The 13,594-nt window shown below is 39.8% G+C and overlaps 1 protein-coding gene across 1 annotated transcript; it reads left to right on the forward strand.

Moving 5' to 3' along the window:
• Positions 1-400: 400 nt before the first annotated feature.
• ldb3b (LIM domain binding 3b) lies at positions 401-13,247 on the forward strand. The gene is made up of 8 exons (XM_078279860.1): positions 401-669; positions 3,926-4,077; positions 4,416-4,485; positions 8,910-8,932; positions 10,369-10,566; positions 11,841-12,010; positions 12,199-12,235; positions 12,601-13,247. The coding sequence occupies exons 1-8, from the start codon at positions 574-576 to the stop codon at positions 12,695-12,697; spliced, it is 843 nt and encodes a 280-aa protein (XP_078135986.1). The 5' UTR covers positions 401-573; the 3' UTR covers positions 12,698-13,247.
• Positions 13,248-13,594: the final 347 nt, after the last annotated feature.

Genomic DNA, 13,594 nt, shown 5'->3' on the forward strand with positions numbered 1-13,594 from the left:
GGGCTTCGTGTTACAGGCCTTATAAGGGCCAGGGCCTCTGTGTCTATGCTCACCTCAGCTATTCTTAGTCTGTCTGCCCCTCGTCCTCAGCAACTCTGCAGGCAAGAAACTCTTCTCTCTTAATATAAAGTTTAAAGTTGACTTTTTAGAGTGTGTACTTAACATTTGAAGTTTGTTTAGGGAGTTTTTGATGAACATGGTATAGTTAGAAAAGGTTTTTTGTGGCTCTAGTCAGAAACAGTTTACTGTTCTGCAGTGGCTCAGCTTAGCTCTGCACTCTTTCTGTGTGTCTATCTACACATATATGTATCTGTGTGCATGAATGTATGCCTATGTGTGTGTGTCACAGAGGTTCCATAGCACCTGACCCAACAGCAGCACCACCACCCCAGGGTGTTTGTCCTGAGAGCTGGGAGCAGACAGGGAGGCCGACGGAGAAGAAGCAACCACCGAAGCCAACAGGGACAAAAGGATAGCAGGGGAGGACGGAGCACACGGGCACAGCAAGCAGGAGGAGAAACCACACAGCCAGCAGGAGTTGTTAGCAGGAGGAGTGCTGACATTTAACCGAAGATGAGTGCGTACACAGTGACTCTGAATGGCCCCGCTCCATGGGGCTTCAGACTACAGGGAGGAAAGGACTTCAACATGCCGCTCACCATCTCCAGGGTAAGGACAGAGTCACCCACACAGGCTGCTGTAACAAAAGCAACTCGCAAATAAAGAATAAGTAACCAGAAATGTGACATTGACAAAGTATCTCACAAACAATAGCAAACTGATAATCCGCTGTGACTAAACACTGCACTGGCAGCGTTACATTATGATATATGATATACAAAATAGTTAATGAATGATTTCAAACTGACTCTGCCAAATTGTTCTACTTAAAAATAATAAAGAGCCAACATGCACAATAATGTAAACACAGAACCCTTTAACTTAAAAACACACACACATTTATTACATTTTCCCTGCGTGAATATCTGAATAAGCACCATTTGGTTATTTGCAGGTGAAAATACAGTATATGTAGGTGTCTCAGTAAAAAACAAATTAGGTTTAAATGTAAAGGTTGTTTAGACGTGTAGGTTACATCTTACTTCTGTTAAATGACTAATTGAAGCAAGTTTATTATAGGACCTCCTACACTATAAAATACAGTCCTTAAAAACAATTAAATGTAACCTAGATGTCTAAAAACTTATTTTCCAAACCAGATTTAACCCTCTTTTCACCTGGAAATCACCTTCTCACTTGGTTTTACATTAACGTGTTGCATGTTCAAACTTCATCAAGCTTGTGTCAATGCATGTGCATACTTTATATGCGTGTGCGCAGATGTGATTTGTGTTTGTGAGCAGTGGCTGAGTGGCGGTTATGTAATGTTGCTGTATGTGATAATGGCAGGGAGGCTCAGATGTAATGTCCAGAGAGATTTCTAGAATAGAGCAGCAGTGGAAAGACTGGAATAGTTTAACTGGAGTAGAGGTGCTGCTACATTGGGTAACTTTTACTGCTGTGAATTTTGAAATTGCTTTTTTTAAAAACAGGTATAACATTTACTTTGATTACATTACATGAAAGCTCAAATGTCAAGTTGATTAATTACAGATTGACTAAAGTGGAACTACTTTTAAGGTCAGCACACTCAAATCATTGTTCAAGATGAGTTATTTTGATGATATTGAGATCAATTGACTTATTTTAACTGTCAAATCTTACAAATTACACGTCAATCCAAAAATTACATTACATCGAGTACATGGTTAGTTAAAGAAGATGATTCATTAAAGAACACAAAAACACAAATACTTGTTATTTTCTTGTATGTACATTAATACATTCTCAACCATTGGTATAAATTAAGCTTATTTGCCTAAACTTATTATTTAGAATTTAAGAAACAGTGGGGGAAGTGTCACTCAAGAAATTAATTAGTTTTAACCTTTGCAGCAGAGAGACTGGGTGTCTCTCTCTGGCAGGACTGCTGGTGTATTTACAGCGTTTCCTTTAAATAGCACTGGAGGAGAGGTGGATGGATGGAGAGGGGTGGGAATGGGGAAGGAAAGAAGAAATGAGAGCAAGGAAGCTAATGGCAGCTTGTGTTACCTTTAGTAAGCTTTATTCCTCGCTTATAGTTCAGTTTCGGTTTCACCTTTTTGGAGCTGCTCCTGAGGGAACAGCATCATTGTGAAGAAGAATGGATGGATGGAGGATTTGAGAGATTCATGAGATGAGAATAAGGTAGTGGAGTTGAGGCTTCCTGGACACTAACAGTGTGTACATTAACTCTGATTGATGCTCAGCTGGTGATCTATATTGATTCACAGCTCCAGACCTCTGTTAGTTCATTGGCTCCTAAACTCTTAACCAGAGGGAGCTTTATTTGTGTCCAGCATAACATTGTATCATTGGATTTGAGTTAATCCTGTGGTGGTGTTGGGCTCTGACAGGTTATTATAAACACAACTTGGGCTGCCATTACAGTTTGACGTAACACTGCTGCGGTTTAGATTTCGGCCCACTTTTGCTAAGATTTATAAAGGAAATTCCAAGTCCAGTCATTTTATATGACTATTAGTGGGGTTGTCATAGTTAACATTCTGAAAAAAGGCTGAAATATATATACATATATATACATTTTTAGATATAAAACATGCAAGGAACATTTTTAAAAAGGGAACTTCAAGGATGAAAATAACAAGACGTGTCGCTCTTTCATTAAAAATGAAAAAAAAAAAAAATCAGTCCTCATATTCATTTCATGTTTGTCATTTGTTAAATTGTATATATATATAGTAGTCTGATGCACATGAAAACATGCGGCGTTATGTGTCTACATGTGTGTTTGATCACACTGTGACAGGCGTGCAGAAATAAGGTTCTTTTCTCCTTGCTTTTTCCACCTACTACCACCTAGTGTAGCTGCTTACACACACACACACACACACACACACACACACACACACACACAGACAAAAAGGAGAAATGTTGACAGGAGGAACAAGGACGAGAGTTACAGTCTAAGAAAAAGCAGAACTGAGGACAATGATGTGAAGTGGTGAAATAATGCAGATAAAGTTTGGATTGTAGAGAGAACAACTTAATGCAAATAGAAAAAAGATAGAATCAAGGAGGTCTTGGATGAATGTCAGTAGCAGGTGTGTGGGAGGAGTGCGGCGTGTGTGTTTGGGGGATGAAGGGGGGCTCAGTAGGGTCAATCATAGTGAAGCTAGAGGCATCAATAGCGTTGCTTATTTTTAACTCTTTAACGAGTTCACTGTAGGCCTAGACCCAATACTGTATGTCCCAGGCCTCTGGGCTCACTTAAACCTCTTCTCTGTGTAGTTTAAGCGCTAAAGTCTGGCTTTGTCGCGGGGCCAGGAGCATGAGGATTCAGCTGAAGGTCAATGTGTGGCTGACAATGGAAAAAAAAAAACATGCTCTTTTGAAAATGAAAATAAAGATTTGCAAGGTTGCAGTTTACATTATCTACAAAATAAAATCATTTTTGAAAAAGATTTCTTGGATTTAACGATCAGTCACTGTCATGCACATCATGCACAGACTGTATCAATAGTTTGAGTCACAGTTCCTGTACCGTGTATCCCTGTCCTGCACACATCATGGCTTTGTTACTAGACATCCTGCTGCTTTTCTAATTATTTATTGTGGTGTCAGACAGTCTTGTTTGCAGCTGTGGCAACCGATTAGTATCTTAGATAAAAATGTGGTTCCACTCTGTTGATAAACCTAAGACAGACATTTTAACCAGCCCTTTATCTGCAGAGTTGATAAATGATTGATTTAGCTTCATCAGCTTTTCTCCTCTCTACCTCTTTAAGGCTTATTTATTGAGTTGCTTGTTTGTTTTTTAAGGAATCTGTGTCAGTGGTGAACTGCTCTCTTGACCCCTCCATAGATAACTCCGGGCAGCAAGGCAGTGGGCGGCAGCCTGGCCCAGGGTGACATCATCTCAGCCATAGATGGGGTCAGCACTGAGGGGATGACGCACATGGAGGCCCAAAACAAGATCAAGTCTGCCACCACCAAACTGTCACTCACTATGCAAAAGTAAACAACCAGTACACTTACACCAAAACACCTGTCTCCATTAAACTTAAGTAGATGATAAAGAAGCCCATTTTCAGGTACTGGATATTACCTGCAGAAAGAACAGGAAAAAGACAAATCAGTGTGGGGGTTTAGGAGGAAGTCAGTGTTATAAATGGCTGGGGCTATATATTAATAACAAGATGTACCTACAAAAGTATACCCCACTTGGTAGTCGTGATTTGCTAATGGCTGATTTTTTTCCTTTTTTGATTGTCAAAAACAAAGTGGCAAAATATGATGTAACAGTATATTTTAAAGTCTATTCTAATCTAATTATTTTGTCATTTAAACTTCAGATCAAAACGTGCTGCAGCATTTTCCACTCCAAGAATGGACTCACCCATGCCAGTCATCCCTCACCAGAAGGTACACACACCCACAACAACAATCAACAAATGGATAAATTAACACAAACAAATTTCAGTTGTACATCTGCATATTTGTACATGTTTGTATGTATGTCTGTCATACGTGTTATGCATTCTTGTCCTGTCTATGAGAATATAATCTTCACAATTCTTTAATGGTGCCATCAGGCAGTTTCCTGCTGCCCTCTAGTGTCAAATATTCACTGTGCAGCTGCAGGGAGGCCTGTGCAGAGGTCAGGGGTCAGCAAACAAAACAGGTTGATGCCTTTACTCTTGTTTGACTTTAAAGCTTTCTTTTCTATATATCTATCTTGATCTCTTCTCATTTTTTTAAGGAGTTAGAAAAAGTTAAAGAGGAGGTCGGACCTAAACATTGTGGAGAGGAAGTTCAAATGGAGCAGCCACTGTCCTATGAATTTTTACAGGATAAAAAGCCATCCAAAGGGAATCTCTTCCAAGGTCCTAAAAAAGATCCAGAGCTTCTCTCGACCCTGGCGAAAGCTCCTGCCTCCTCCACACCATTTTCCGTATCTACACCAGGCCAACGGGGGCAGTACAATTCCCCAGTTGGCCTTTACTCTCCCGAAACTGTCAGAGAAATGATGCTGATGCAAGGCAAGTTAGGACAGGGGTCGGCAGCTTCCCGGGGAGTTTTATCACTGGGGTAGGTTACCATAGAGATTTATAATACTAAGAGAAAAAATTTAACTTCTTGAGTGATAACCCAAAAACCAACCACCAGCTGACGTAACAGAACAAAAGTACTGCTTTTCACTCTGGAGGAATGAAGCAAATGCACATCACACCCTCCTAATTTAATCTCACATTAACAGGACCATGATGTAAAAATATACTCAGAACTTTCCATTGCTATCCCAGCAGTCATTCATCTCTCACATGGCACTATTTCGGGAGTGTACACACAAACATACCTGGCCAGCATCCAGGTAACAGAGTCGCAGGAGATCAGACTACAGGAATGAAACCAGGGAGATGATGTTGCAAAAAATCTTTTTAAAGAACTCTTTTTGTTGCTCCAGCTCCCTGATTTCCATTTGTGAGGCTTTTTTTTATTTTTATCTTAAAGCAAATGTGTCTCCCTTTGTTCTCATTAATCCTGTTTTCCTGGAAAACCAGAGCCTTGCTTGTTAAGTTTTTTTTTTTTTTTTTTTAAATTGCTGGTGAGGTTACAGGAAGGTGCGGATTTGTTGCTACAGCAGTCGGCCCTCAGCCACTAGAGGTATGTTAATATTTAAAAATATAAACTTTCTGTAGGGTCCTTTTTTAATTATTTAAATATTCTAGGGCTGCTACTAACAATGACTTTTATTTCAATGTATCTTTTGATTGATAATTGTTTGGTCTACAGAATAGTTATAAATGCTCATCACGTTCCTGGAGCCCAAAGTGACATCTTCAAATATTTAGTTTTGTCCGACCAACTGTACAAAATCCATTGATTTCATTTACTATCACAGAATACTAACACTTTCAGAAACTATTCACAATCAAAAAGCTGGAACATTTAATGAATTGATTATAAAAAATAGTTGTAGATTAACTTTTTATTTTAGCTCTATAATGCTGTCATAATTAGTTTACCCAACCATATTTTTGTATATTTGGCCATTTGTGGGTCATTCTATATTATGGATTAAAAGAATAAAACATTTGGAGAGGACTATAAGAAACTTTGGAACGTGTGGGCGCTAGAAAAGTACAACACACTGTGGCTGCCTTACAGACTCTTGACATTGGTCAATTAATGGCTATAGCAAACTCTGAAAGCATCAAACGGATGTCAAGACACCGCCAGTTGTTGTCTTACATTGAAAAAAATAGTAACTTTGTGTGCTCTTTATCCATTTGGGATTTTGAGGGCCACTATAGTCAGTTTTGGGGTTTGACGCTGCTATAACAAATCAGAAGACGTGTGTTTTAAAGTATAATGGTGACGATGTTCTACATATTTTATTTCGTGAAAACGGAAAAGAAAAACACCATCATTTCTCAATACTTTCTGACTTCCTTACCTTGTCTGAGCCCAAGACCCATTTTTTCCTACCAAATACGTGAGTCTTCTATTTAACTTTCTAAAAACGTTGGGCACTATAGTTTTTAGTGAACATTATTCAAACAGGGGTAAGTACTGCATTTGTTGGGGACTATTTTTAGTCGGGTATTAATAGACATTTGGTGCTCTAGTGCAGTGGTTCCTAACCTTTTCCCAAAGGGACCCCTTTTCTATCATTGAGTAAACTGACAACCCCTGACTAAGTGAAATATTTTTAATGGATACTTCATATTATATTCAATGCAATAACAGCACAGAACAACTGATAAACTGTACAATTAACCCAAATAGTGAATGCAAATACTGCAGGACGTTTGTGTAAAACGAGTGATTTTGATGGATTTTGAGCAGATTATTTCCTGTTAATATTGCATCAGAAACAAGTTTTTCTATTATTTTTAGGAACTTAAAACACAATTCTCTGTATTTTTATTTTTAACAATCCTACATAATAGGCTTCTAGGAAGTTTGGTTTGGTTGTTTTAACTTTTCTAATGCAGGGCGAGGCAGTATAGCAGAAAGGGAAGGCTCTGTGAATATACTATAGCTTCTGTTCAGGTTTTCGCTGTGCACATCCTGTTAATCAAAACTTTAAAAAATAACAATTTTAGTTAGTTTTCTTTACAGAAATAAATGAAATGCAGAGATATATGCAAACTGTATATTTAAAAAAAAAGAAAAAAGAAAGTTGTCTTACATCTCTTAAAATTAAGAAGGCCTAGCAACCGCCGTGAAGTTTGGCGACCCTCCAGGTAGGGAACCTGTGCTCTAGTGAGGATTTACGGCAGCAGAACAGTGTATGTGAGGTTGACTCAAAATAAACTACAGTGCCCCTGTTCCACGTCATGAAGGTACAGTACATGTCAATTGGTGCAGCAGTGTAGGAATAAGATCAGGCTTTCGTTACACAGACAATACTTGTTATTTGGGGGATTTGTTGACAATAAGAAAAATATATATAATAGAATATCACCTGATTACATTTGCACTTTCTGTTGAAGAATGACAGTCAAAAACAGGTATTAGTTGGTTATTTGTATGAGTACACATTTGCACTGTTGGGTGTCCCAAAAAGGCTGGTGTCGACCCTAGATTATGCCATTTTTGCCAAGTATGTAGGGCCAAATGTGCTGCACTGAGTAGAGTTCAGTGAGAGTTAGTTAAGGCTAATGTTGCACACTGGACCAGTGGATGGCATGAATTTGAGTGAAGCCTCAGTCATGAAATACTTGTAGATGTTAATTAAGGATGCAATCTGCTTTGCCTCTGACATATCACATCCAGATATCAGTCTTCACTAATGTGTTTCCCCTCTGGAGCAGAGCTGCTTTACAGTAAAGGCCAACGGTAAGTCTGGTGTCAGGGAATGTGCTCCAGGCAGACTGCAGGCACGATGACGACAGTATCATACCAGCGACCCCACCTCACTGAGCACATAGAGACTTCTTATTCCATGTGCGCGCGCACACACACACACACACACACACACACACACACACACACAGGAGAGAGCAGCTGTTGGTCAGGGAATGTTCCGCTCTGGTTACACACCATCATCCTGAATCCCCTGGATGCCCCCCTGCCAAACCTGAGATAGCTCCCCCTCTCTGGAGGGAGATGTCCCACGTGTGGGTGAGGTGCTGCTAAGCACGTTCCACTTCCTGTACCCTGAACACATCCATGTACTGTATGGAAGTATCCGCCGGCTGAATTATGTGTTGCACTCCCACACCCGCACAGCCCAGAAAATATGTCTTGTCTGTTAAATCGGAACTACATTTTGTTGAAAATATGGTCTTCAAGTGGCATTAAAATAAGTTATAATCCATTAAACTTTAACTTTCTAACATATAACTGATTCTACAGGATCTGTTGGACAGATTTCTTGGCAAAAATGATTAAAAGTTCATTCCTTTACATACATTGCAGTATTATAAGTGGGTTTACAACTGAGGTGCCAGCCATTGCTGTAATGGCAGCTTGTCTAGTCAGATTTGTCTATATGTAACGGCTGCAGTGCTGACATAAATCATCATGTGGCGTGTGTTGTGTTTGTGTAGTTATTTGTGGCTGTTCTGTGCTAAATGTTTCTCTGCGTAATGTGACTGAGAGGCCAATGCTCTTGTCAGTCACTCCTGATGATGCAGGGGAAGCTGGGAAATATCCCAGTGATGACAAACGGCTGCTATTCTGACCTGTACATGGGATAACAGCATATGCTATAGTTGGATCATTTCCTACAAACACACACACGGTGCCATTGTTATTAAAATAATCTCTGGTGATGTATTACATTCTCTCCTTCTCTGTCTCCTTCTGTCTGTCCGTGCCACTCTGGTGTGTTTCAGGTTATCGCAAACACAGCTGCAAAGTCAGTACCGTTGCATTTTTCAGTAGTAAATGTGCATGAAGTATGCATAGGCGGAGAGTATTCGTTTTTAGGGATTTTTGGTGTGATGTTGTGTCAAACATGCATTCATGTGCGTGAAGTTGAACTAAAGCTTTAGCCTTTAATGTAACTTTAACAGCATATTGAGTGTGCTGATCATTTGTTTCTTCTGGTAACATGTTCTTAACAGCATCTGTTCCCTGGAAGTGGAAGGTAAAAAAGTACATCTACTTAAGTACTGTACTTCAGTACAGTTTTATGGTACTGCTACTTTACTTGAGTAAATTGTGAGACTTTTTCTTCTACTTCTTTTTGATACTTTATTATATTTAGTGCTTTTTCTTAAGTAATCATTTTAATGTTGAACTCATACCCTACTATGATATCTACCTTACTATGATATATATCTATGTTTTCCACCTCTGCTGGTCGTGCTCAGCTTTAATATATTACTGGATTTGCAGTTTCTTGCAAATTCATGTATAAATGCATGTGCGTTAGCAATTTGTGTGCCTGTTATACTTCCATGTTTGGCAGTAGTGTAAAACATAATCTGCGGTGTGTATATTCCACTGTGGAATATGTAGATAATCAGTTTGGTTGTTGTGAAACTTTAGCATGTTTGGATTTTTTTCGACTGTATTCTGGTTTACAGTGGTTGTTTAGCTGCAAGTCGTGATGGATGAAGCCTCTGTCCTAATTCCACATTGCATTAATAAAGGCTATGTACTAATATGTATAGTACTCTGTTTCGAAAGCTAGCATAAAATACATTTTGCTAACAGGTATTGTGCACCTAAGGGACGTCAATGAACTGCAGCTTTGGAATAATACTCCTAATTGAACATAAAGCCACTATGTGGGGATTTTTATGTGATTACATCATCTGTCCAATTATTCTGATGAGTTTTTGTTTGTAGAAATATGAGACAATCCAGGTGAAAGTTGGTGCAGCCCATTCATCTTAGAATCCTTCCTTCCATTAGGGTGTGCAAAGTCAGAAACAAGTTCTACACATAGTGGATTTAAACAAGGAGAAGGCAAATTGTTTTTGTCTCACCAGTCTCGACATTTGAGTGTGAACCCCCTAACAAAAATGCAATTTCTATGTAGTATGGAATTGGGACACAGCTACAGTGAAGTGCAATGTGTATTTGGTGTGTGTGGGTGAGTGTACATATTGGATCTCTAAAACTAATATTAAGTGGTGTAACAGCCCCACCTGTCAGTCAGCTGTATTACTGCATGTTGACCCATGTTCCTCCCTTCACTTTAGTGCTTTCTCTGTAATTTCTTTACTCACAAATTCCCCTCTCCTCCCCCTGTCTGTTAACCTCTCATTTTCACCTCTGCACCTGAAACATCCCCACCTCCTCTTTACTGACCTTTGACCCCCACCCACCTCCTGACACTGACAGTGTTGAGTACACTCCCAGCTTCAACCCCACTGCTCTGAAAGACTCGGCCCTGTCCACCCACAAGCCGATTGAGGTGAGGGGTCCGGGGGGGAAGGCCACCATTGTTCACGCCCAGTACAACACACCAATCAGCATGTACTCACAGGACGCCATCATGGACGCTATCGCAGGACAGTCGCAGGCCAAGGGACACGACAGGTGAGGTCACAAAACCAAACTAATCCCCTCTCCAGTCTTTTATGCTCGCTCTCTACTCATGCACTTTACATCACACTGATTAAACCGACCTGCACGTTGACAAATGAAAGGATCAGTTCACCCGAATTACAAAAAAACATACCCCATAAAATATTTCCCTACTCCATAAAGCTGCAAAGTGGAAGTCAAAGTGGATTTTTTTCAGGGTTTAGCAGCTATGGTGCGTCAAAAATGCAACCGCGAACCCTGATGTAGTACTGAAGGAAAATGAAAATTGAGCGTAAGTATGTAGGAGGGCGGAGCCAGGCTACGTGCTCCTACCACTCAGATACTTTACTGTATGCCCGGGCTTTTCCATGTTGTCTGTGTCCGTGCCACGTATTCCTCCGTGCTTTTCACCCACTTTCCTCTGCTCATTCCACACAAAAAAAACGACCAACCACACCTGTGCTGTCCTCCACCCATCCCTCCCCTTCCTTCCTTCCTTCCTGGTTGTGACCTCAGTGAGGAGGCAGGCTCCCCCTTGTCGTAAGTACAGCAGCGCTCCTTTTCTTTCCCGCCTCTCCTCATACGCGTCTCCTTTGTCTCATTATTTCATAACAGCTTGTGCGTTGCTCTATGTGTTTCATGAACTAATATCCCTGAAATATTATAATATTAATATGATTAGAATTAATATTATAATAAATAATATTCCTGAAAATGTAATGCAAATTGTACAGCATATATATGTCCATTATTTTATGTTTTTTAATGTGTCATACTGTATAATGGTCAAACTCACTAACAAAGAGGTCATTTTATGTGTATCTGGAAGTACTTAGGGGTACTTTTTTTGGAGACGTCCTCTTAAAAAGCAGCCAGTATCATCACAGCCTCGTTAAAATGATGGGATTTCATGGCATGGGAATGTTCTGAGTATCAAATCAAATGTTTTCAAACGACTAGTGCTCGATCAGTATTGACTCACTTTTCTAACACTCATTAAAAAAAATGTTGTTGTGTAATCTCACTTCAGTATCTACTGTACGCCACGGTACAGGCACCTTTTCTGTGGAACTATTGGACAACACAAAGACAGTGTATAACACCAATTACAATTACGACTTAATAACTATTGATCTTAATGTAATAACTGCTCATAATAAAATCCAATTCAACATCTTCATACATCATATGCATTTAATACATTATGCTCATCTATTACATTTTGGGGTTTTACATACAGTACATTCTACACACTTCGAGCTCTAACAGTACTCTCTTCCCTACAGTGGAGCTCTGCCTGTCAAGGACTCTGTGGTAGACTGTGCATCTCCGGTTTACCAGGCAGTGATCAGGCCTGGAGAAACGAATCAGGATATGTCTGAATGGGCTCGTCGTGCTGCAAACCTGCAGTCCAAGAGCTTCAGGATGCTGGCCCACATCACTGGCACTGAATACCGTCAGTACACTGACTCTTCCTTACCCCCTTTTGTCCTGTGCTACCTCCTCTCTTGATCTTCTCAATACTCATCTCTGCTTATCCTCACTTCTTGTTCAGACTCAGTTATCATCTCATTGATGATTATCGTCTCATTAGGTTTTTGTTCATCCCTACCAAATGTCTATTGTGTATTTCCACCCATGCAGTGCAAGACCCAGATGAGGAAGCCCTGTTGAAGTCGAGGTAAGAACAAGATGCAAGGCAGCCAGCGGAGATTTCAGGAGGTTACTGGTCACTGCCAAGAATAGTCCTGCACATACAAAACCACACATCATTTTTAAACTTAAAGTGTTAAATAATTAGCTTCAGAGGTGCTGGTAGTCAGATTTAGTTGTACTAAGTAGTAGTACTTTTGGACAGAGCTAGGCTAGCGGTTTTTCCCTGTGTCCACTCTTCATGCTAAGCTAAGCTAACCAGCTGCTGGCAGTAGCTTCCTATTTACTGCACAAACAATAAGAGTGGTATCAATCTCATATAACTAAATACTGAACTATTGCTTTAAAAATGTGATTAAAAGTGTAAATATCACCTGCCTTCCACACCATCAGAGAGAAGTTTGAGTCAGAGGTGAAAGGGCCCCGCTTTGCCAAGCTGAAGAACTGGCACCACGGACTGTCTGCACAGATCCTCAACGTCCAGGAGTAAAGAGGGGAAAGAGAGATGAGGAGGACATGTAAAGGAAGATATGGACAAGCGCAGGAGTTAACAGGCAAGAAGGGATAAATTATATAGGGATAAAAAAGGAACAGGAGGAGGAGGAAACTCCTCAGGAATGTGAGATAGTGTTGTAGCCTAGATTAGTATGTGAGATACTAACTGTTAGTGTGAGAATGCTATGTGTTCATAAACTCGATTATTACCTGTCAAATGTATCTGTCCGCTGCTAAGACCTGATCTCACATTTGGGTTTTTCTTTCTTTGTTTCCTGTTTGTTTGGGTTCTGTCTCTCTTAAGTGAAAGAGAAATTGTACAAAAAAAAATAAGTATTCAAATGAAAATGCAGCGCTGATGATGTTTCTTTTATCACATTTAGCACATTCACAAACATAGGAGTTGTAAGACTAAGCATGCTTGTTAGAAGGCACACAAGGACAAATGCACACAGAGATTTACCTACATGCACAAAAACAGTATGTAAAAAAATGCACTCAAAAATGTACTTATATCAATGTGAATAAATGTTTTCTTAAAACCATACGGCTGAGTGAACTGTTATAAACTCAAACAAATTGAATAAACATTTCACTCTCTATTTTGGGACTCAAAAACTGAAGGCATGGTGTTGTGTCATAATTGATAAGGACATTCCTAATCAGTATCATTTCCTGTCATTTTTTAGTGCCGTTGGTATGGCACAAGGGGTGTTTTGACTTTGCAGGGAAGAACATAATTCAGAAAGAGCATCTGATGGGTTTTGACAGAATAATATGATTGTTTATTAGCTGGTGGCGACAGAGACAATGACACAACTATGGTAGCAGAGTTGAGAGCTGAATATTACTGCGGCTGCATTCTCAAAGTTTGGTTTTCTATAATGAATAT

This window comes from Sander vitreus, chromosome 21, assembly GCF_031162955.1.
Source record: "Sander vitreus isolate 19-12246 chromosome 21, sanVit1, whole genome shotgun sequence".
Lineage (NCBI taxonomy): Eukaryota > Metazoa > Chordata > Actinopteri > Perciformes > Percidae > Sander > Sander vitreus.

Bases quoted from the DNA above. Each gene is read 5' to 3' on its own strand.
- ldb3b (XM_078279860.1), top strand. From the start codon at position 574: ATGAGTGCGTACACAGTGACTCTGAATGGCCCCGCTCCATGGGGCTTC. The intron at 4,078-4,415 runs GTAAACAACCAG...TTTAAACTTCAG, and splicing joins CTGTCACTCACTATGCAAAA to ATCAAAACGTGCTGCAGCAT. The intron at 8,933-10,368 runs GTCAGTACCGTT...TGACACTGACAG, and splicing joins ATCGCAAACACAGCTGCAAA to TGTTGAGTACACTCCCAGCT.